This window comes from Cololabis saira, chromosome 7, assembly GCF_033807715.1.
Source record: "Cololabis saira isolate AMF1-May2022 chromosome 7, fColSai1.1, whole genome shotgun sequence".
Taxonomy (NCBI): domain Eukaryota; kingdom Metazoa; phylum Chordata; class Actinopteri; order Beloniformes; family Belonidae; genus Cololabis; species Cololabis saira.
Window position 1 is genome coordinate 40,703,203 of NC_084593.1, and position 24,029 is coordinate 40,727,231.

The following is a 24,029-nucleotide window of genomic DNA, read 5'->3' on the forward strand; positions in this document are numbered from 1 at the left end:
ATTGAGAAAGTTTCACCGGTCGGCGGCTGCGTTGACGCTGGCCCCGCCCACCCCGCGTTAGCCCCGCCCACCACCGGAGAGGAGGCGGGGCAAGGGCATGGAGGAGATAAACACTCCGGTTGTTTAACTGTTACTACACTCGGCATGAAGTCCCGAGCGAACCCGTGGGATGGTAAGCAGACGACTGATCACACATATTATCTGATATCGGAGCCGCTGGCTACGGTAGACTAGTAATTATGGAGCCATGGCTACCAATACAGTGAGCTGCATGCGCTACTTGCTAACGTTAATGTGTCAGGGAGCAGCAGATCTGCTGCAGCTTGTGATGAAGAAACGCCTTCACCCCGTGTGTCTGTTCTGCAGCGATATATCTTGCTTTAAAAGCAGAAGGATGTTCTATTTCCTGCAAAGGGGGCAACGGAGAGCTGGATGATCTCATCCTTCCGTGCATGACAACTATTACTCACAGATTGGCCACAAAAATATGTGCATTCCCTTTTTTTTCGTTTTTCAGTAACCATAAGTCTTTGTTTTAATTATCTGTAAAGAGATTTTTATCCCCTTCCTTTTCTGTGGCATTATTTGTATTTTTTTGTATCTCTTTTTGTTTGTTACAATCTAAATGACATTTAATTAACCAAAAAGACACGTGGAATAGATCATCTTTAGGAAGTTGCACTACTGTCATTATGCAAAAACTGTTTTCACAAAAGTGTTCATACTGTGATATTACATGAAGTCTTGTGCTCAGTGATGCACCAACATGTTGTATATTTTCTCTTTTCATAATATGTTTGTTCTTTTGTATTGCACCAATCAGCACAACAAATTCCTTGTGTGTTAACGACTTGGTAATAAACCTCTTTCTGATTTCTGAAGCTCGTGTCTGTCCAGCACCGTGAGGACCAGAGGAGAAGGAGAACATGATGAGGTTTCCTGTACGCCGGGCAGCACACAGGTGACCTGCAAACACTGCAACACAATGTCTATTTGTTTATTTGTACGGATCCCCATTAGCTATGCCCTTAAACACAGCTAGTCTTACTGGGGTCCACATTAAAAAACAATACATTTAAAACATACGGTTAAAAACAAGACATAAAGAAAGAAAATAACACGACAAACCTACATTAAACTTTACCGTACATGTAAATCCTTATCTTAAAACAAAAAAACATACATTAAACATTCCAGTATACAGTAAAACATCATCTAGGCCATGAAAACCAGATCAAAAATACACCCTACCCTACCCTACCCTACCCTGGCCTGTGTGTGTGTGTGTGTGTGTGTGTGTGTGTGTGTGTGTGTGTGTGTGTGTGTGTGTGTGTGTGTGTGTGTGTGTGTGTGTGTGTGTGTGTGTGTGTGTGTGTGTGTGTGTGTGTGTGTGTGTGTGTGTGTGTGTGTGTGTGTGTGTGTGTGTGAGTGAGTGATCCTATACTAATGATGTTCCAAGGTGTTTCTGAGTTTGCTTTTTGAATATTGATTTCCGTGTCCATGTTAATTTAGTCATAGGGAGTGGAAGATATTTGTGTTTGGTTTAGGAAGTGAAAACCGGCCCTTTGTTGTCTGTCTAGTGGCGTATGGATATGACTCTAGATCGTGTCTTAACTGATTGTACTAATATAATGGAGATGTTTATCCTGCTATCTCAAGAATCATTTCTAATTCATTGTGAGATATCACGCACTCAGCCCAATGTGGACTTGGAGCCTCAGGAAGAACCGAAAAACAAATGAGATGCCAGTTTCAGCAGAGATAATTCACTTGCTTCTTTATTATCATTCACTTTTTTTCTATTATTTAATAAGCGGCAACAAGACTCATTCTCTTGCAACAGCGCGCCTCCCTGAGAGCAGTAAGCAGCTCTCTTTTGTTGCCCCACCCAAACTACCTTAATTGGGCAGCTACATTCCACAGAGGGCTGCTCAGAGCCAACAAACCCACACACGAACATTATCAGTAAGACTAAATAATACACATTAATCCATCCAAACCTAAATCACAAAAACACAAATAATCACCAGGGTGCAAAATGATATTAAATGAATATGAATGAATGACCTAACTTCCCCTATTACCTCGCCGCGTTGGCCCCTTCCCCTCGGGGAGATGACTGTCTCACTGCAGAGCTTCTGCAATGAGACGTGCCAGGCAGACAGACAGGCAGACAGACAGACAGACAGACAGACAGACAGGCAGAGAGGCAGAGAGGCAGAGGAAGTGTCAAAGTAAGTACGGTAAATGCAGGGCCGGCCCTAAGCAAAATGTGATTTTGGGGCCCTCTATTACTGCCAATAATACTGATTATTGATCATTCACACACCCACTATAAACCTATTTCATGTTCTTCCCTGTCATTACAAATACACTTGTAAAACTAGATGTAAGAAGTTTTTGTTTTTGTTGTAGTTAGATTGTAATCCACAGTGATTAAGACCATGGAAGCAGAAAACAGATTAACAAACTTGCAGACAAATCTTTCAATAAATATTGATCAAAGTCAGCAACTGCCCCTACTGGCCACACAGAGAAGCAACAGATAAAAGGTGAAAGAGCTGCACAGTTGCAGCAGTGTTGTTTCCATCATCCTACTGTCAGCCTGGCACGTTTTTACCCATCTATGGTTTTTAATCTGAAATGGAGCAAATTCAGCTACAAGAGCGGCCTGGGGTTGATTTACGCTTAATATTTAAAGTGATATAGAACTAAGGGTGATACTGAGTGTCATCTACAATGTAGGCCTACTAAAAGAAACAAAATAATCAAATAGATCATTCATAAACCATTTACTGTAAACACGTTATCTACTTTATTTTTGGTTTTAAATAAACTGCAACAACAATAGGGCTTGGTCGCCAAGGTGCATTCTGGGACCCGGCGGCCATTTCGGCAGCGTTGTGAGTGTAAACAAACAGCAGTGTAGTAGCGCCAAGTGAACAGACGGAACGCAAAAAAAACATGTTAAAATGCCGGAAAGGAACTGGAATTTACCGGGATACCTTAAACAAGGAAGCCAGGGAGCGGTATATGGAGAAAATAATGATTATTAACGGTCTGGATCCATATGAAATCCCTACTAAAGAATGGAGCTCCTCGTCGGAGCTGCACTCTTTAGAAGGATTTACTGCCGCAGTTCTGCAGAACCCACGTCTTAGGCTACCTTGTTTAAGAGTGTTTGGCAGCTGCTTTGGTAAATGTTTGACTCGCCATGTGTTTCAATAAATTTGTATAATAGTACAACATACAGTACATGTTTTGTTTTACTCTTACTTTTTTCTTTTCTTTTTTGACCGTTATATTATGCGGAAGAGGTTCCGAGGCGTGAGCAATATTTTTGTTTTCCTCGTGGGATTATTTTTTTCCTCTGCAGCTAAAAAATAGAGTTAATGGGCCGCTCGGTGGCGCAGTGGGTTAAGCAGCGGGCCATATACTGAGGCTACAGTCCTCATCCTTGAGCGGTCGCGGGTTTGAATCCAGCCCGCGCACCTTTGCTGCGTGTCTTCCCCATTCTCTCTCTCTACCCCTTTCCAGTCTGCATCTCCAATAAAGGGCCACTAGAGCCCAAAAAAACCTTTAAAAAAAAAAAAAAAAAAAATAGAGTTAATATCTTTTCCTCAACAAACTAGTTTTATCTGAAGATTGGGGTTAATTGCACCGCAGAGAGCTGGCCAGCAACTGCGTTTAGCTGGCGAAGTGGGGAATAAAACCCGTGTTTTGATCCGACCCGGTCTGTGTGAGTGTTTGTTTGTGGTTTACTGTGGAAGGTTATGTTTGGTCGTCTTAAGGTCCATCTATGCTCTCAGTTCAGAACGCGTACGCGTGACGTCACACGTATCCTGCGTTCATTTGGCGCATCGACAGGCAAGTTCTCAAAAAGACACTGAAAGCGTACGGGACCTGCAGTTCTCGCTCTGGCCGCGAGTGTCGCTGTTCCCGGTCTGATCCCAGCTGGCACGATTATGCTGCTCTCCCCTGGAGAAAGTTCCCCCTGCAGGTTAACTTGCCCCTTGTTAACTCACTTTAACTTCACTTTAGTTTTACACCAGAATATGTTTGTTTTTTTAATTGAAAGATAGATACAAAGCACATAAAAGTCATATCAGAATTACAAACTTTTGCCTTGGGTTGAGCAACATCAGTATTACAAAATATACACTGAGAATCTAATTATTGTACAACATAAAATAAATAAATAAAAAATAACTCACAAGGGCCATCTTATATTAAATCATATCTTTCAAGTAAAGAAAACAGTTTAAGGGCTTTCTTTTCTTTAACAAGACTCAAGGACTTACTCAAGAGCTTTAGCTCATTTCTCCAATGGGTCAAACACGGTTTGGTCTTAAAAAAATCTACATTTGTGAATGAAGAATTTTCCCAATAACACCAAATTATTAAGAACAAAGTCCAAATTCTTGTCTTCAACAAAATAATATTATTCTAGTCTATTCCACCCATTTTTTGGAAAATCATATTAGGAACAATAAACCAGATGGAATGTTTATTTGTAAGGAAAGATTTTAACCATTTCAGTTTCAAGACACCATTCATAATATTGAAATCGATCACATTCAACATCATCATAGTTTTTTACCATGTCAATCTTTCTTGTATATTGACATCTATTTCTCCATATGAACTTAAAATTAACTGTATTTATTGTTTCGTCATTCTTGTTGAGATGGGTAAGGAGAATGCCGGATAAATGAGTCTGCACAGACTATCCATTTTTGATAAGACGGATGCCAGAAATTGAAATATCCCTTTGCAGCCACCTGAACTGACTTACAATTGTCCACATTGTTCCAAATATTCAGATAAGATAAGATAAAATAGTCCTTTATTACTCCCTCAATGGGGAAACTCACATGTTAGCAGCAGTACACACACACACACACACACACACACACACACACACACACACACACACACACACACACAGGGAAGGGGGTAAAAAAGTAGCCTACTAATAAATAAGTAATAAAGAGTAATAATAATGGCTTGGTTTTATATAGCTCCTTCAAGGCACCCAGAGCTTTACAGAGATCATTATTCATTCATACACATTCTCCCCGGTGGTAGCTACGTTTTGTAGCCACAGCTGCCCTGCAGACTGACAGAAGCGTGGCTGCCATATCGCGCCAAACGGCCCCTCCGACCACCACCAAACATTCATACACATTCACACGATGTTATAATCTCCTACATCATCCAATATTGTCCTGTATACTTGTTCGTTGTTCTAATCTGCTGCCGCTGCTGCTACTACTTCTGCTACTTAATATACGTAGCTTTTCCAAGTGTTGCTCTGCTTACTGCCCCCTATCGGTCACCACCGGTATGACGGGCTCTCCTTGCGTACTACGCGAGGAGCGCTGGGACCCGAACAGACGCGAACGCAGGCACCAACTGCAAGTCTAACTGCGGCTTTACAGCCGCGATCCAAGTGAGCCGACGACTCTTTTACTCTGTTATATCAGATACTTGGCCTCCGTGGTTCTGCCTCCAGGCAGGAAAGCGGTGAAAAGTTAAACCATTAGCGATCTTTTCCCCACGTCTGTTATGTGTGCAGCTGCTGCAGCCACAACATAGCGACGGGTTACCATGATTTACAGAATAACGGAAAGTAACGATTACAAGTAAGACACAATGAAGAGGGAGCACGTCTGTACACAGTGCGCAGTGGTCTGAAGAGCAGCTGAGTTAGCTTCCAATATGGCAGCTCCGCCAGGTGATGACATCAAGACGACCAAGCCCTATTTGACAATTAAATGGAGTACTACAAAAACTAAAACTAGAATTAAAATCACTCAAATTAGATAAACAGTACCTCAACAATATGTGTATTGATGTAAAAATAATTTATATATTTTTTACTCTTGGGGGCCCCCTAGTGGTCACGGGCCTCTAAGCCAGTGTTTCCCAACCCTGGTCCTCGGGGCAACACTGTCCTGCATGTTTTAGATGTTTCCCGTCATCATCACACCTGATTCTAATTAATGGTCCTAATTAGCTTGTCATCAAGGTCTGCACAGCTCTGTTAATGACACAGCCACTTGTATCACGGTGTGCTGAAGCAGGGAAACATCTAAAACATGCAGCACAGTGTTGCCTCGAGGACCAGGATTGGGAAACACTGCTCTAAGCAGCCGCTTAGTTCGCTTATGCCTTGGGCCGGCTCTGAGTAAATGTACAAACAAACCGGTTTATGTGTGTATATATAACAAAATAAACGTGGAAAAAAAAAAGAGAAAGTAGAGGGGACCACACCCAAATGAACACACTTTAAAACTGAATCACCCCAAGACATCGACCCACACATATCACGGGAACAGAATAGTGGAGAAGTGGACATGTTCACTTTCTCACATTCCAATCATTTTTGTGCGTGTGCATCTAGTGTAGGTTATCTCCAGCTACTGATGGTTTCCTCCCAGTACACACACCGGCCCACATAACAAATACAATTATATTGACTTTTCATTGAACTGTTTTTAGAAGCAAACCACTGGCCGTTACAGGGCCCCGGCAATCCTGCCTGCTTAGAAGAAAACTGGCCAAAGAGCTACTCTAGAAGTGTTTAATTTGCTTGTCCGAGCACTGATCCGTGAACAACCGCACCACATCTGCCCCTAGAGATCAGCAGAAACCACATTCCATCATAATCATCACCTCCTAGGCAGGTATTAGGTCTACAGTACTCCCTATGGGGGGGAGAAAGGAAGTCTGCCACGAACCAAATATAGACAGATGGATAGATGGATACTTTATTGATCCCCAAAGAGAAATTCAATACATGTGTTCAGGATATGGGCCAGTAGGCTAGTAGGCTTGACTACTGCAACTTACTTCTCTTTGGTCTACCTCCAAAAACTCTTTATAAACTCTAACGTGTTCAGAATTCGACAAGGCAAATGATTACCAGGACTCTATCCACCTGTTTTATTTATTTAGCCTTTATTTAAGCAGGTTAGTCCCATTGAGATGGGGGTCTCTTTTACAAGGGAGACCTGGCCAAGATAGCAGCAACACAGTTACAGAATTAAAAGATAAAAAAACAAACGAATAAATTAATTACATAATGACACAATTAATTAAAACACTTGCATACAGACAGTCTGAACTCCACTGTTTTCCTCAGAGCTTTAAATTCAGTCACAGGTAGGAGGTTTCATAAATGCGGTTTGGATTGAAGTTTATTCTAAGCATCTGGTGCTGAAAACCTAAACGCTTTCTTCCCAAATTCCCTTCTTATTTTTGGAACAACCAAATGCAAAATGTCCATTGAGCGGAGATTGTAACTTCCTTGTTTCCATGTTAAAAGAGAAGATAAATAAGAAGGAATTTTACCCAGAATGGCTTTATAAATGAACATATACCAATGACTGAGGCGATGAGCATGTAACAACGACCAATTTACTTTACTTTAGTCTATCCACCTGTACCGTCACACCTGTTCTGCAGCAGCTCCACTGGCTCCCGGTACAAAATACTATTGTTCCCAGGGCTCTCCGTAACCTCGCCACTCCATATCTGGCAGATCTCCTCCGCCTCTGCAGACACACCCGTACACCTCAGATCTGCTATCTGCTCACCTCATCACCATGAGGGCCAGGGCATCCAGTCCACCCACTCCCAACTACAATTCACTTCCTCCTGGTCTTTGTCACATGGACTAAACCAGGGGTGGGCAACCCAAAATGTTGAAAGGGCCATATTGGACCAAAAAAACAAATATGTCTGGAGCCGCAATAAACTAAAAGTCTTGTATAAGCCTTAGAATGAAGGCAACACATGCTGTATGTATCTATATTAGCCTACTATCAAAATGACTTAGTTGGCTACAAATACATAAGAGTTCACATACCTGCATAAAAACTCAGTCTGCTCAATATCCATCACATCACACGACTCAACACAATAACTGAGTTTGCTGGCGCTGAATTTATGTCCTTGATTTGCTGATCGGTGATGTTGCTGCCATTTTAACGGCCCTTTCCTTCTCCGTCTTAGAGAGAGTCTGTATTATCTCCGTTTTGTTTTTGAAGTCTGCAAATGGTTTTCCACGATTTATTATTTCCCCGGTTGCAACAAAACTTGCAGCAGTAGTGGAGTCTGGAGATGCAATCCACTTCTTAAATCTATTTTTGCGCTCCTCTAATTTCTCCAGAAGTAATGCAATCACACTTTTTCTCTCACTCCCAACTGGGTACTCGGCTGCAAACGTAGCAGGCCTTCCCTGGAAATGTCTTTCCACATGACTCTTTTTGTTATTGGACAACTTCTCGCTACAGAGCAAACATTCAGGCAATTCAGCCAATTAATGCAAATTATTCGCTCCAAGAAACGTTGAATCCTCTTTTCTCCTCAGTTATTTTTCTCTTTTTCCCTTTGGAAACAATCCCTTTGGCCGGTTTGTGTACAACAGCCACCTGCCTGGCGCCGCCCTGCTGGTAGAAACATGTGTCGCACGCTCCGACGCAAATCTTCGTTAACAGAAATGTTGAAATGTAATATTTATTCTACACATTTTTACAGCATTGGAAAACGTTAAGAATGTTTGTGTCATGTTTGTCCTCCTACAGAAACCATATTAAAACAAAAAATATATTTCCCTCCCCCATCTATTTCAATTTTCAAAATGTTTTTGAAAAAGCTTCAGGGAGCCACTAGGGCGGCGCTAAAGAGCTAGAGCCGCGGGTTGCCGACCTCCAGACTAAACAAAAACAACACACTTCTATGGGCTCAAATTAATGCCATAAATATTTTGTATCTGTAAATTAACTTTGTACTTGTAGAAATATTTTGTGCGTGTGCAAAAAAATATTTGTAGTTGTAGATACAAAGCTACACACTTTTTTACAAAGCTACACACTTTTTTACAAAAGCTACAAACTTTTTTTCAAAAGCTACAAACTTTTTTTCAAAAGCTACAAACTTTTTTTTACAACTACTAGTTATGGCAGTGTTTTGACGTGCCAATAATAAAAGCCAATCCGCGATCTTTGGCACGGGTTTCAAAGCGTTTCTGGAGAGCCAATCAGCACATTACATCGCCTACTGACGTCGCCGCCATATTGGATGTTCAAGACTGCGCTGTAAACTAATACAAGTAATGATCCCACATAGGAGTAATTCATGTTATATCAGCTATAGAGAACAAGGTAGTGCTGAAAAACTGTGTGTGTGTGTGTGTGTGTGTGTGTGTGTGTGTGTGTGTGTGTGTGTGTGTGTGTGTGTGTGTGTGTGTGTGTGTGTGTGTGTGTGTGTGTGTGTGTGTGTGTGTGTGTGTGTGTGTGTGTGTGTGTGTGTGTGTGTGTGTGTGTGTGTGTGTGTGTGTGTGTGTGTGTGTGTGTGTGTGTGTGTGTGTGTGTGAACCAGCTGATAACATCAAGAACAATGGAGTAGATCTAAATCATAGTTTACAGACTCACACAAACACACCTCCCCCTGGCTCCCTCTCTCTCACCCTCCCAACACAGTAAACCAGGTGACCTGTACCGGGACCCTGTACCCTCAAGCAATTATTACATAAACATAACATAAACACGGGCAGGTAAAAACCAAACAGTGGCAAGGAAAACTCCCCTTTAGGAGGGAACAAACCTTGAGCTCTGGTCTGCAAACATGCACAGAAGAGAAAGGGAGGGGAGGGGGGAGGGGGGGGGGGGCAGCACAACAAACTACAAGAACAATGGAGAACAATGATGGTGATGAAATACTTATAATTAATATGTGAGAAAGGAAGGATAAGGAGGGTGAGGGGCACCGCTCAGTGGATCATGTTAGTGTCCTATCTCTATATACAGTATATCTAGGATGAAGCTGTTTCAGAGCAGCTGCTCTAGTCTGGTCCTGCAGCTGCAGCTACGACTAACACACTATTTTACACGAACTAGAGGCTTTATTAAACAGAAAGGTTTTAAGTCTGGTTTTAAAGGTGGAGGTGGTGTCAGCCTCCTTAACCCAGATTGGAAGTTGGTTTCCATAGTAACGGTTCCTGGTAGCAGAACGCCCGCCCTCCAAATCTACACTTGATACTCTAGGAACTACGAGTAAACCTGCACTGTTAGGAACATAAGGAACTATCAGATCATGCAAATATCCTGGAGCTAGGCCGTTTTTGGCTTTACACGCAAGTAATAACAATTTCAATTGTATTGTGACTTTTATGGGGAGCCAATGGAGCGACGCTAACACTGGAGAGACATGCTCTCTCCTGCTGATTCCTGTCAGTACTCGCACTGCTGCACTTTGGATCAGCTGGAGCCTATTCAGAGAATTATTTTTTTTTTAATTTAACCAGGTAATGGCCCATTGAGATCAAGGATCTCTTTCACAAGGGTGACCTGGCCAAGAAGGCAGCAGAGCATGTCAAAATAAATAAAGTCACAAGGTTAAAAGACAGAATACAAAACAGTAACAGAGGAACAAAGTAGCGATAAAATGATAAAACCACGTCTTATGTAGTGCAGATGCATAGGTCACAGGTCACAGCCAGTTAACAGTAGGTAACCACATCAATCATATAAAGTGCAGATTTTGAGGAATAGACATTGTCTATTGATACAGAGACATTGTCCAATGCTTTCAAGCTCTAGGTCCTTCAGGATCGGACCAAAGTCATTGAAGGATATCAGGTCCGTCAGTTTAAAGTGTTTCTGAAAGGTGTTCCAAGCAAAGGTGGCAGCGAATTTAAAAGCTCTTTTTTCAAGCTCAGTGTGAACACGCGGAACAATAAAGTGCAAAGCATCATGTGAGCGCAGGCCATAATGGCTTTGGCTTCTATGGAGATATGTACATAGGTAAGCAGGGACCAATCCCAGAAGGGTTTTATAAATAATGCGCAACCAATGCATACGCCTGCGTACAAATAAAGATGGCCAAGTGGATTTGGCATACAAGGTACAGTGGTGGGTAAGATGTTTACAGCCAGTGACAAATCTCAAGGCACAATGATACAGTGTCAAGTGACCGCAGACACTGGGCAGATCATTCATATACAACACATCACCATAATCCATCAGATCATTCATATACAACACATCACCATAATCCAGCAGATCATTCATGTATAACACATCACCATAATCCAGCAGATCATTCATGTATAACACATCACCATAATGCAGCAGATCATTCATGTACATCACATCACCATAATCCAGCAGATCATTCATGTACAACACATCACCATAATCCAGCAGATCATTCATGTACAACACATCACCATAATCCAGCAGATCATTCATGTACAACACATCACCATAATCCAGCAGATCATTCATGTACAACACATCACCATAATCCAGCAGATCATTCATATACAACACATCACCATAATCCAGCAGATCATTCATGTATAACACATCACCATAATCCAGCAGATCATTCATGTACAACACATCACCATAATGCAGCAGATCATTCATGTACATCACATCACCATAATCCAGCAGATCATTCATGTACAACACATCACCATAATCCAGCAGATCATTCATATACAACACATCACCATAATCCATCAGATCATTCATATACAACACATCACCATAATCCAGCAGATCATTCATGTACAACACATCACCATAATGCAGCAGATCATTCATGTACATCACATCACCATAATGCAGCAGATCATTCAACACATCACCATAATCCAGCAGATCATTCATATACAACACATCACCATAATCCAGCAGATCATTCATGTACAAAACATCACCATAATCCAGCAGATCATTCATGTACAACACATCACCATAATCCAGCAGATCATTCATGTATAACACATCACCATAATCCAGCAGATCATTCATGCACAACACATCACCATAATCCAGCAGATCATTCATATACAACACATCACCATAATCCAGCAGATCATTCATACACAACACATCACCATAATCCAGCAGATCATTCATGTATAACACATCACCATAATCCAGCAGATCATTCATGTACATCACATCACCATAATGCAGCAGATCATTCAACACATCACCATAATCCAGCAGATCATTCATGTTCAACACATCACCATAATCCAGCAGATCATTCATAAACAACACATCACCATAATCCAGCAGATCATTCATAAACAACACATCACCATAATCCAGCAGATCATTCATATACAACACATCACCATAATCCAGATCATTCATGTACAACACATCACCATAATCCAGCAGATCATTCATGTACAACACATCACCATAATCCAGCAGATCATTCATGTATAACACATCACCATAATGCAGCAGATCATTCAACACATCACCATAATCCAGCAGATCATTCATGTTCAACACATCACCATAATCCAGCAGATCATTCATAAACAACACATCACCATAATCCAGCAGATCATTCATAAACAACACATCACCATAATCCAGCAGATCATTCATATACAACACATCACCATAATCCAGCAGATCATTCATATACAACACATCACCATAATCCAGCAGATCATTCATATACAACACATCACCATAATCCAGATCATTCATGTACAACACATCACCATAATCCAGCAGATCATTCATGTACAACACATCACCATAATCCAGCAGATCATTCATGTACACATCACCATAATCCAGCAGATCATTCATGTACAACACATCACCATAATGCAGCAGATCATTCATATACAACACATCACCATAATGCAGCAGATCATTCAACACATCACCATAATCCAGCAGATCATTCATATACAACACATCACCATAATCCAGCAGATCATTCATGTACAACACATCACCATAATCCAGCAGATCATTCATACACAACACATCACCATAATCCAGCAGATCATTCATGTATAACACATCACCATAATCCATCAGATCATTCATGTACAACACATCACCATAATCCAGCAGATCATTCATGTACAACACATCACCATAATGCAGCAGATCATTCATGTACATCACATCACCATAATCCAGCAGATCATTCATGTACAACACATCACCATAATCCAGCAGATCATTCATATACAACACATCACCATAATGCAGCAGATCATTCATATACAACACATCACCATAATGCAGCAGATCATTCAACACATCACCATAATCCAGCAGATCATTCATGTACATCACATCACCATAATGCAGCAGATCATTCAACACATCACCATAATCCAGCAGATCATTCATATACAACACATCACCATAATCCAGCAGATCATTCATGTACAACACATCACCATAATCCAGCAGATCATTCATGTACAACACATCACCATAATCCAGCAGATCATTCATGTATAACACATCACCATAATCCAGCAGATCATTCATGTATAACACATCACCATAATCCAGCAGATCATTCATGCACAACACATCACCATAATCCAGCAGATCATTCATATACAACACATCACCATAATCCAGCAGATCATTCATACACAACACATCACCATAATCCAGCAGATCATTCATGTATAACACATCACCATAATCCAGCAGATCATTCATGTACATCACATCACCATAATCCAGCAGATCATTCATGTACATCACATCACCATAATGCAGCAGATCATTCAACACATCACCATAATCCAGCAGATCATTCATGTTCAACACATCACCATAATCCAGCAGATCATTCATGTACAACACATCACCATAATCCAGCAGATCATTCATGTACAACACATCACCATAATCCAGCAGATCATTCATATACAACACATCACCATAATCCAGATCATTCATGTACAACACATCACCATAATCCAGCAGATCATTCATGTACAACACATCACCATAATCCAGCAGATCATTCATGTACAACACATCACCATAATCCAGCAGATCATTCATGTACAACACATCACCATAATCCAGCAGATCATTCATGTACAACACATCACCATAATGCAGCAGATCATTCATATACAACACATCACCATAATGCAGCAGATCATTCAACACATCACCATAATCCAGCAGATCATTCATATACAACACATCACCATAATCCAGCAGATCATTCATGTACAACACATCACCATAATCCAGCAGATCATTCATACACAACACATCACCATAATCCAGCAGATCATTCATGTATAACACATCACCATAATCCATCAGATCATTCATGTACAACACATCACCATAATCCAGCAGATCATTCATGTACAACACATCACCATAATGCAGCAGATCATTCATGTACATCACATCACCATAATCCAGCAGATCATTCATGTACAACACATCACCATAATCCAGCAGGTCATTCATATACAACACATCACCATAATCCAGCAGATCATTCATGTACAACACATCACCATAATGCAGCAGATCATTCATATACAACACATCACCATAATGCAGCAGATCATTCAACACATCACCATAATCCAGCAGATCATTCATGTACAACACATCACCATAATCCAGCAGATCATTCATGTACAACACATCACCATAATCCAGCAGATCATTCATGTATAACACATCACCATAATCCAGCAGATCATTCATGTATAACACATCACCATAATCCAGCAGATCATTCATGCACAACACATCACCATAATCCAGCAGATCATTCATACACAACACATCACCATAATCCAGCAGATCATTCATGTATAACACATCACCATAATCCAGCAGATCATTCATGTACATCACATCACCATAATCCAGCAGATCATTCATGTACATCACATCACCATAATGCAGCAGATCATTCAACACATCACCATAATCCAGCAGATCATTCATACACAACACATCACCATAATCCAGCAGATCATTCATGTTCAACACATCACCATAATCCAGCAGATCATTCATGTACAACACATCACCATAATCCAGCAGATCATTCATGTACAACACATCACCATAATCCAGCAGATCATTCATGTATAACACATCACCATAATCCAGCAGATCATTCATGTATAACACATCACCATAATCCAGCAGATCATTCATGCACAACACATCACCATAATCCAGCAGATCATTCATATACAACACATCACCATAATCCAGCAGATCATTCATATACAACACATCACCATAATCCAGCAGATCATTCATGTATAACACATCACCATAATCCAGATCATTCATGTACAACACATCACCATAATCCAGCAGATCATTCATGTACAACACATCACCATAATCCAGCAGATCATTCATGTACATCACATCACCATAATCCAGCAGATCATTCATGTACATCACATCACCATAATGCAGCAGATCATTCAACACATCACCATAATCCAGCAGATCATTCATGTACATCACATCACCATAATGCAGCAGATCATTCAACACATCACCATAATCCAGCAGATCATTCATACACAACACATCACCATAATCCAGCAGATCATTCATGTTCAACACATCACCATAATCCAGCAGATCATTCATAAACAACACATCACCATAATCCAGCAGATCATTCATAAACAACACATCACCATAATCCAGCAGATCATTCATATACAACACATCACCATAATCCAGCAGATCATTCATAAACAACACATCACCATAATCCAGATCATTCATGTACAACACATCACCATAATCCAGATCATTCATGTACAACACATCACCATAATCCAGCAGATCATTCATAAACAACACATCACCATAATCCAGATCATTCATGTACAACACATCACCATAATCCAGCAGATCATTCATGTACAACACATCACCATAATCCAGCAGATCATTCATATACAACACATCACCATAATCCAGCAGATCATTCATAAACAACACATCACCATAATCCAGATCATTCATGTACAACACATCACCATAATCCAGCAGATCATTCATGTACAACACATCACCATAATCCAGCAGATCATTCATACACAACACATCACCATAATCCAGCAGATCATTCATGTATAACACATCACCATAATCCAGCAGAGGCAAGAATGTTGATGTTACCAGATACTTCCTAGCTGAGGGAGAAGCAGGCTTTGTTTCGAAAGAAGAAGTCTAACTTCACGCTGAGTTTGGAGACCAGATTTGCAATGTGGGATTTGAAGGATAATTGGCGATCGAGAAGAAAGCCCAAGTACTTATAACTTGACACTGATTCAATTTCTTTTCCTTGAAAAGTTAAGATGTTAGGAAGATTTGGTGGCAGCTCACTTGCATTCGAAAACGACATGAATTTGGTTTTGTCTGAGTTTAAAACCAATTTTAGCTTCTGCAGGCGAGAGTGTACAACATCAAACGCAGATTGTAAAAAGTCAAAGGCCTGTACAATAGATGACGACCAATAAATATCGTCAGCTATTATTTGGACATCCTGGTAATAATACATTACAGTAATCTCTCATCTTTAATTTCGCTGTGTCGGGCCAAGGACTCAATGACAATAAAATAATAATAATAATAATTCATCTGTATCTGTATGTGTCTGTATTTATATGTAGAAAACTCGATAGTGTCAGTAACCTTTCGATCCCCTCACCCCCTAGCTCACCACCGGTCATTTTGTGTCTGTTATTTCCTTGTTTCATTGCATTAATATAAACTTAACTTCATTCATGTTTGCAGGTGGTTCATCGTTGCAGGTGTGGCTTTGAGTTTTATCATTGTCACGAAGTTCTTACTGCAGCGGCTCCAGACTGAGACAAGTCAACCTGTTCAGTGGCACGTCAACCCTGCGCATAAAGAAGTACGTCAAGTGCTGCAAAATGACCTTCAGCTTTTGTTGAATCATGCTTTTGAGATGCAACACCTCAGTCTAGGAGTTTTTGTCACTTTTGGATCATTCTCTGTTGTAACTTGCTTTGGATAAAAGCTTGTTGTATTAAATAATTACCCGTTTTAGTGAATAATATTTAGCTCATGAACTTAAGCCTGAGCTAAAACGGAAATCATCATGAACCTAAACATAGCAGGCAAAACTGGATGGAATATGAAAATAAACAAATATAAATGTGGATGAAAGACAAATGTAAATTACAACATTGCACCTGTGGATAATTGTTCAGTCAGTTATTCATCTCACTCCAGTTTTCCTGGGTACTTGGCACAGCTGATGGTTGCAGACTAGGCCGGGAAAAAAAATGGCATTTACGTATAAAAACATAACTCCATTGTCTACTTAGCTTTTGAATGAGATTGCTGCTTCAAAATTAAGCTTAGAAAAATGAGGAGAACCATTTTCTTCACACTGACCTTGTCCTGTGCGTGGTGATTGAGGTTTCCCATCCTCATCCACAGTTGAAGTGCAAGATATCTTAACAAGAGCATTCCTTGCGCTTGAAAAGGGCTGATAATCATTCTAATGACCTGTACTAACGATGGGATGTACTAAAATCAACTTTGCATGATTTGTGTTCTTGGCATTGTAAGAATGAGATGTACCTGCTGTACTCTACTGCCCTTACTTTTTAACAACTTGTGCTTTTTATTATTTTACCTCTTTTCTTATTTTATTTCATTTTATTTGTTATTTACTGTTTAATTGTGTCTTGCCGCTTTTAATGTTGATGTAAAGCACTTTGAATTACCTTGTGTTGAATTGTTGCCTTGCCTTACAAAGGAGGAAACCCCACCACAGAACATACAGGACTGTCTCAGAAAATTCGAATATTGTAATAAAGTTATTTTATTTTCTGTAATGCAATTTAAAAAAACAAAAAATGTCATACATTCTGGATTCATTACAAATCATCTGAAATATTGCAAGCCTTTTATTATTTTAATATTGCTGATCATGGCTTACAGTTTAAGATTAAGATTCCCAGAATATTCAAATTTTTTGAGATAGGATATTTGAGTTTTCTTAAGCTGTAAGCCATAATCAGCAATATTAAAATAATAAAAGACTTGCAATATTTCAGTTGATTTGTAATGAATCCAGAATGTATGACATTTTTGTTTTTGTAATTGCATTACAGAAAATCACAATGTTCTAATTTTCTGAGACGGTTCTGTATTTCTGCATCCTGCATATAAACAAGCATGTGTAACCTTGTGAATGACTGTCCTAACCTCTCCTGCAGCTCGTGCATCAGCATGTGCGCAGGGTGCTGGAGGGTCAGTGTCGTCCCAACAGCGCCAGGCTCAACCTGCTGGCTCGGATGCCAGCTGTCAATCACGCGACGCAGCCCTTCCTGTGGAGTGATAAGCCGGTTCCTGACGACTTGTTCACATACCGACCCCCGTTTGGGTTTAAAAATCTCCGGGGCAAAGTTGAGGACCTGCTGCAGTTGGTAAACAGAAATCTCATCTTTTATTCCATCATTTGACTATTTCTCATAATTATTATTGCTGAGACAACCGTGCTCCTCTAACGGAAGGTTGGTTCTAGTTATCGTTTACATCACCAGTTAAACGTTCGGACACACCTACCTCTTCTGATTGAATGTGCATGTGTTTCACTGGTAAGAAGAAGTTGCATGCTCAAAGCACATAACTTGTTGCATTTGTGTTACACAAGAAACAGAGGTGAATGTATGAATACATAATGATTTAACACAGTTTTTTAACACAGATAGCTGCATGTACTTTATATTCCATTTAAACATAGAACATTTAAAAGATTACAATAACACAACCAATAATAATTACATATCATGTAATTACTTAGTCTCGTAGGAGGTAGGGCTGGGTATCTGTTCAAATGTCAAGAATTGATTCGATTCCAATTCTTAAGATTCAGAATCGATTATCAGGATTTGATATTGGTTTTGATATTGATTTGGGTTAGTGTTATTAAAACTGTTTTTTTCAGCTGTAACCTGAATAACATATTAATACTAGTATTATATTGAGATTCAACAGCAAGTATTGCAGCTAATGATGCTGTAAGGACCAATCAGCTCCCAGAATGCTGATAGAACTGCTTTCAGAAACATCCTGGAGCAGAATTACCAAACAGATCCAGGGAGGAAACAGAGACGGATGAAATGTTGTTTTTTTTTTTCCACATTCCTTTTTATTTTTTCCATTTTCTGTGTTTTTCGGTTTTTGTGAATTTGGTTTTTAGCATTTTATGCAAATTTATCCCCAAGAAAGTATATAAACCAATTATAACTGAAAACTTTAATGTTTTCATACTTTTAAACATATCTAAAGGCAAAAACATGGCACCAATTATTCTCGTGTCCAACAAAACATTCCTTTTTTGGCATAAACAAAAAAATTCCAAAAGTTATTTGTATGAAATAAATAACTAAAAAAATAAATAACTCAAATATGCCTTTCAATATCCATTTAAAGTGCAAAAAAGAAAGAAATTGCAACCGCTCAACAGCGATCTTTAGACATACAAATCGATTTTTAGGAATTAATATGAGAATCGATTTAGAATCGGAGACTCGGAGAGTCTTTCAACACAGGCCTAATGGGAGGTTTAAGTATTTCCAGTTTATGGCAAATTCCTTGAACTAAAATAAATAAGCATATAATGAAGATTATACTACAGTTTTTTTACAATATGGTATGACCAATATTGCAATAATGTATTGTTTAATTAAATGAAATGAGAGGCATGTGTATCTTCCAGTGTTCTAAAGCATACAGCTAATGATTGGATGTATTTCCAGCTGCCTGGCTCTCACTCTGCCACCCTCCCGGAGAAGACGTCGGGTAAATGTCGGCGATGTGTCGTCGTGGGAAACGGAGGCATCCTCAAAGGCCTGGAGCTTGGCCCTCTGATCAACCGTTTTGATATTATCATCAGGTTAGAAATGCAAATACAATGTTATGCAAAAAACTGTACATGTGGTGCAATGTGAGTGTAATGTAACAGTTAACTGAGTTTGGGGGTTTCCCTCTGTGTCGTGTTGCTAATGATCAATAATCGGTTGGTTCAGTTCAGTTCATATTTATTTAGAGCGGTACAACATAAGTGACCTGAGTGCAACAGAAGATTAAGCATTAACTTTTAACAGTAGACGTGCAGGTTCAATATTAAAATGAATTCATTAACAAACGAAAGGGAGTGGGAAGAAAAAAAAAAATTTAATCCCACCGCTGTTTCTCATCAATAACTTGACAGATTTTTAAGGCTTCTTCCTGTCTTAACATTTAAACCAGAACAATAAACAAAAGACCTATATCAAATTATAATAAAATTATTCTACAGTATTTGCATTTCATAACCACAATATGTGTAAAATTTGGAACAATGGGTATTGTAACCACGGGTGACAGTTAACTGTTAACTTACATTTATAATACAAACAACAGTACCAGAAGGTAATGGACATACCAACTTAATGAGGAACATCAAGTACACATCAACATTTCAAGACAAAGTGTATAGTGTTACAACCCATTCTCTTTATACTTTGACCAGACCTTATGTTTATATAGCAATTTAAATCTGTGGATATTTCTGCTTTGCTTGTATTGGATATCCAGACTGTTCCAAAGTCTCACACCACATACAGACACATAAAGACTTTTACGAGTGGTTCCAACTTTAGGTATTTTAAAATCTCCATATCCTCTCAAATGATGAGTTCTCTCCCAAATTGTGAAGAAATCTTGTATATTACTTGGTAGTAATTTGTTGAATGCTTTTAAATAGGATTATTGATGTATAATATTTTACAAGATCATGAATTTTTAATAGTTTTGACTGAATGAACAAAATATGGGTGTGTTCTAGAAATCCAACCTTGTGAATGATTCACACTGCTCGTTTCTGTCCAGTGACTAATGGATTAATTATGCATTGGTAACTGTTTCCCCACATTAAGTTATTAACATTTATTTTGTGTGTTCCTCAGATTGAACAGAGGTCCTCTGGGAGAGTTCAGTGCTGATGTTGGGAACCGAACCAGCATCAGGATGAGTTACCCGGAGGGCACGCCGCTCCGCTGGGTGGACACGGACGCAGACACGCTCTTTGTAGCGGTGGTGTATAAGAAAATAGACTTCAGCTGGATCTCTGCCATGATAAACAAGCTCCGTGTGGTGAGAGTCTGAGGCATCGCATTCATATCTTAGTGTTGTCAGCACTACTTAAACAGGAAGACCGATTTTTTTTAACAATATCTTTATTGATTTTTTTTTTTTTATTTACACACAGGATATTATTATAAAAGACATTTCACAACAACTTTTGACTTAACAGTCTTATTCTCTCTTTGCATCTCTCTTCTTATAAGGTCCAAAATTAGTACAAAGTAACATATGACAGTATTGTAAGTACAGTCCAATGTTACCTCTAGCAAATTAAAGATATACATCAACAAAACTTACACATAAACTAAAATGACTCTTTTGCTGTCGTCCTCCAAGACCCTTCCCTTCCGAGCTTCACCACTTCTCTGATATTTAGGATCCTGTCCTGCATTTCCCTCCCGTAGAAGCAACTATATCTCCTTTTTAATGAATTGATTAAACGGTTTCCAGATTTCCTCGTACATCCCGAGTTAGTTTTTTAATGTGTATGTTATTCTCTCCATTGACATACATTTTGCCATAACCTTGATCAGAAAATCAGATCTATATCGTAATTCAATATTACTTACTATTATTATATTACTTACTATTATTATCCTTCAAATCCCCTCTTTTTCTCCTCTTTTCCTTCTCTCCAATGACGACTTTCATCCAGTTTTGCATCACTGCAGCATTCAACATTTGCAATATTCATATTTAAAATAGAAATGTTGGCATAGGTGTTGAGTAATGATCAGCAACTGTACACGAATCAAATGGCTCGAATTTTATTTTTCCTTCTTTAATGTACTAAATGGCATACAACTGGTTTAAAAAGTAACCTTGAAAGATTTTTCAAAAGGCAAGGCAAGTTTATTTGTATAGCACAATTCAACACAAGGTCATTCAAAGTGCTTTACATCGATATTAAAAGCAGCAAGACACAATTAAACAGTAAATAACAAATAAAATGATAAGAAAAGAGGTAAAATAATAAAAAGCACAAGTTGTTAAAAGTAAGGGCAGTAAAGTACAGCAGGTACATCTCATTCTTACAATGACAAGAATTACGTTTCTATACGGTCAAAAGACCGGGTCAAATACAGGATTACAAAAGTAATCTGTAACAATTCATACGGTGAATTAAACCAATTTGACAATTCTATGCCACAATCCCTGTTTCCAGGTCTTATTTCACACAAAATGCCACTTCTTTCTGTTTTTACATTTATGTCAGTACTGATGCACTACAGTAAGTGCAGTCAATTAAAACAAGTATTTGTGGATCTTTAGGAACAGATTCACCACAACTGCAGTTTATGGAGGCTGGATCACATTTTTCTTTTTAGTAATTGTTCCGGTAGCATGGTGTCTGCATGATCGTGAGTTTAACACGCTTTGTTAATCATTTGATAAACAAAGCCTTGTCTTGTCTTGCAGCCTCTGTGGGACTGGTTCTTCTTCTGGCAGAAAGTTCCAGACCAGGTCCCTCTTGAACCTCAGAGGTTCAGACTCCTGAACCCCCAGGTCATCAGAGAGACTGCATTAGACCTCCTGAAATATCCTCAGCCCACACAACGCCTGTGGGGCTGGGACCAGGTACGAGCCACACCCCTGACACCACGGTTGGGGTTTTTTCTGTTTTTTGTTCTGTTTTGGGGGATTTTTTTGTTCTGTTTTGGGGTTTTTTGGCTGAGTGGGGGGCCGGGTATGCAAGAGTCACAAGATGACTGTGAAAAAAATGCACTTAAAAACACAAATCTGGGTTAATCTCTTTCCTTGAATGAAAGGGAACAGAAAGAAGACTAAGCTTATTTTATCTGTCCCTTTTTCCTAAGAAAAATTTCAATTAATGTAATAATAAAAAAAAACAAATTACAAATTATGCAAATATTCATGTTTTTGAATAGTTACTGGACTTGTTAATATCATAAACATTCATAATATACAGGACTGTCTCAGAAAATTAGAATATTGTGATTTTCTGTAATGCAATTACAAAAACAAAAATGTCATACATTCTGGATTCATTACAAATCAACTGAAATATTGCAAGCCTTTTATTATTTTAATATTGCTGATCATGGCTTACAGCTTAAGAAAACTCAAATATCCTATCTCAAAAAATTAGAATATTCTGGGAAACTGTAAGCCATAATTTAAAGTAAAGTTTCTATTTTCTTTGCTGTTTGTTGTTTGTGCAGAATGTGCCAACCCTGGGAGTGTCTGCACTGAACTTGGCCAGCCTGCTGTGTGACGAGGTGAGCCTGGCCGGGTTCGGCTACAACCTGTCCCAGCAGGGCGTGCCCCTGCACTACTACGACCAGCTGCCGCTCAGCGTCATGCAGCAGGAGAAGATGCACAACGTGGACAGTGAAACTCAGTTTCTTCAGAGCCTGCTGGCCGATGGAGCCATCACTGACTTGACGGGAGGAATCCACTGCTTGTTCTGCTCCAGTTGACACCCGCTGGATTTCACCGCAAAGCACGTTTCTCCTGTCGTGACGCGATGTTTAGAGACTAATGTACAGAAAAACATGAATGAACAAATGAGTATGTGTACAGAAGAAAGAGAGTGGAAATAAACATTTTGAAACAAAAGACAGATATTTAGTTGTTTCATTTGCAACAGGGTACCCAAGACATGGATTGAAATCACTATCTTGTAGCTGGTCTTCAGCAGGAGAACCCCCCTTATGATCCAGGTTTCTTCCATCCTAAAGAGTTTTTCTTGCCACTGTCTTGCCAAGGTTTTTCTCCCACTATGGGAGTTTTTACGTGCCATTGTTTGTTATTTTTATGTAATAATTGCTCGGCGGTCATGTTCTTAGTCTCTGAAAAGCACATAGAGACAATTTATGTTGTAATAGACACTATTTAAATAAAATTGAATTGAATCAACAGCATCTCAAATCTTTTCTTCTGTGGAGTGGAAAGTTTCTTTTATCATCCAGTTCAGTAATATAATTTCTAAATGGCTGAATTATATAATTCCATGTCAGATGTTATTCAGTGTATTCTAAATCTCTGACATCTTTAATTGGTCGTAAAATATTTTCTTGTAAT

The 24,029-nt window shown here is 39.2% G+C and overlaps 1 protein-coding gene across 3 annotated transcripts; it reads left to right on the forward strand.

Annotated features, from left to right (window-relative positions):
• Positions 1-71: 71 nt before the first annotated feature.
• LOC133447689 (lactosylceramide alpha-2,3-sialyltransferase-like) lies at positions 72-23,864 on the forward strand. 3 transcript variants are annotated; one of them, XM_061726418.1, is made up of 8 exons: positions 72-172; positions 883-961; positions 16,614-16,734; positions 18,071-18,280; positions 19,616-19,752; positions 20,807-20,993; positions 22,404-22,562; positions 23,168-23,864. In XM_061726418.1, exons 2-8 carry the CDS (start codon positions 927-929, stop codon positions 23,423-23,425), a joined length of 1,107 nt encoding a protein of 368 aa, XP_061582402.1. In that variant the 5' UTR covers positions 72-172; positions 883-926; the 3' UTR covers positions 23,426-23,864. The 3 variants fall into 3 exon arrangements, with proteins under 3 accessions (XP_061582402.1, XP_061582404.1, XP_061582403.1); XM_061726419.1 differs by having other exon boundaries at positions 106-172; positions 898-961; XM_061726420.1 differs by lacking the exon at positions 18,071-18,280.
• The last annotated feature ends 165 nt before the right edge of the window (positions 23,865-24,029 follow it).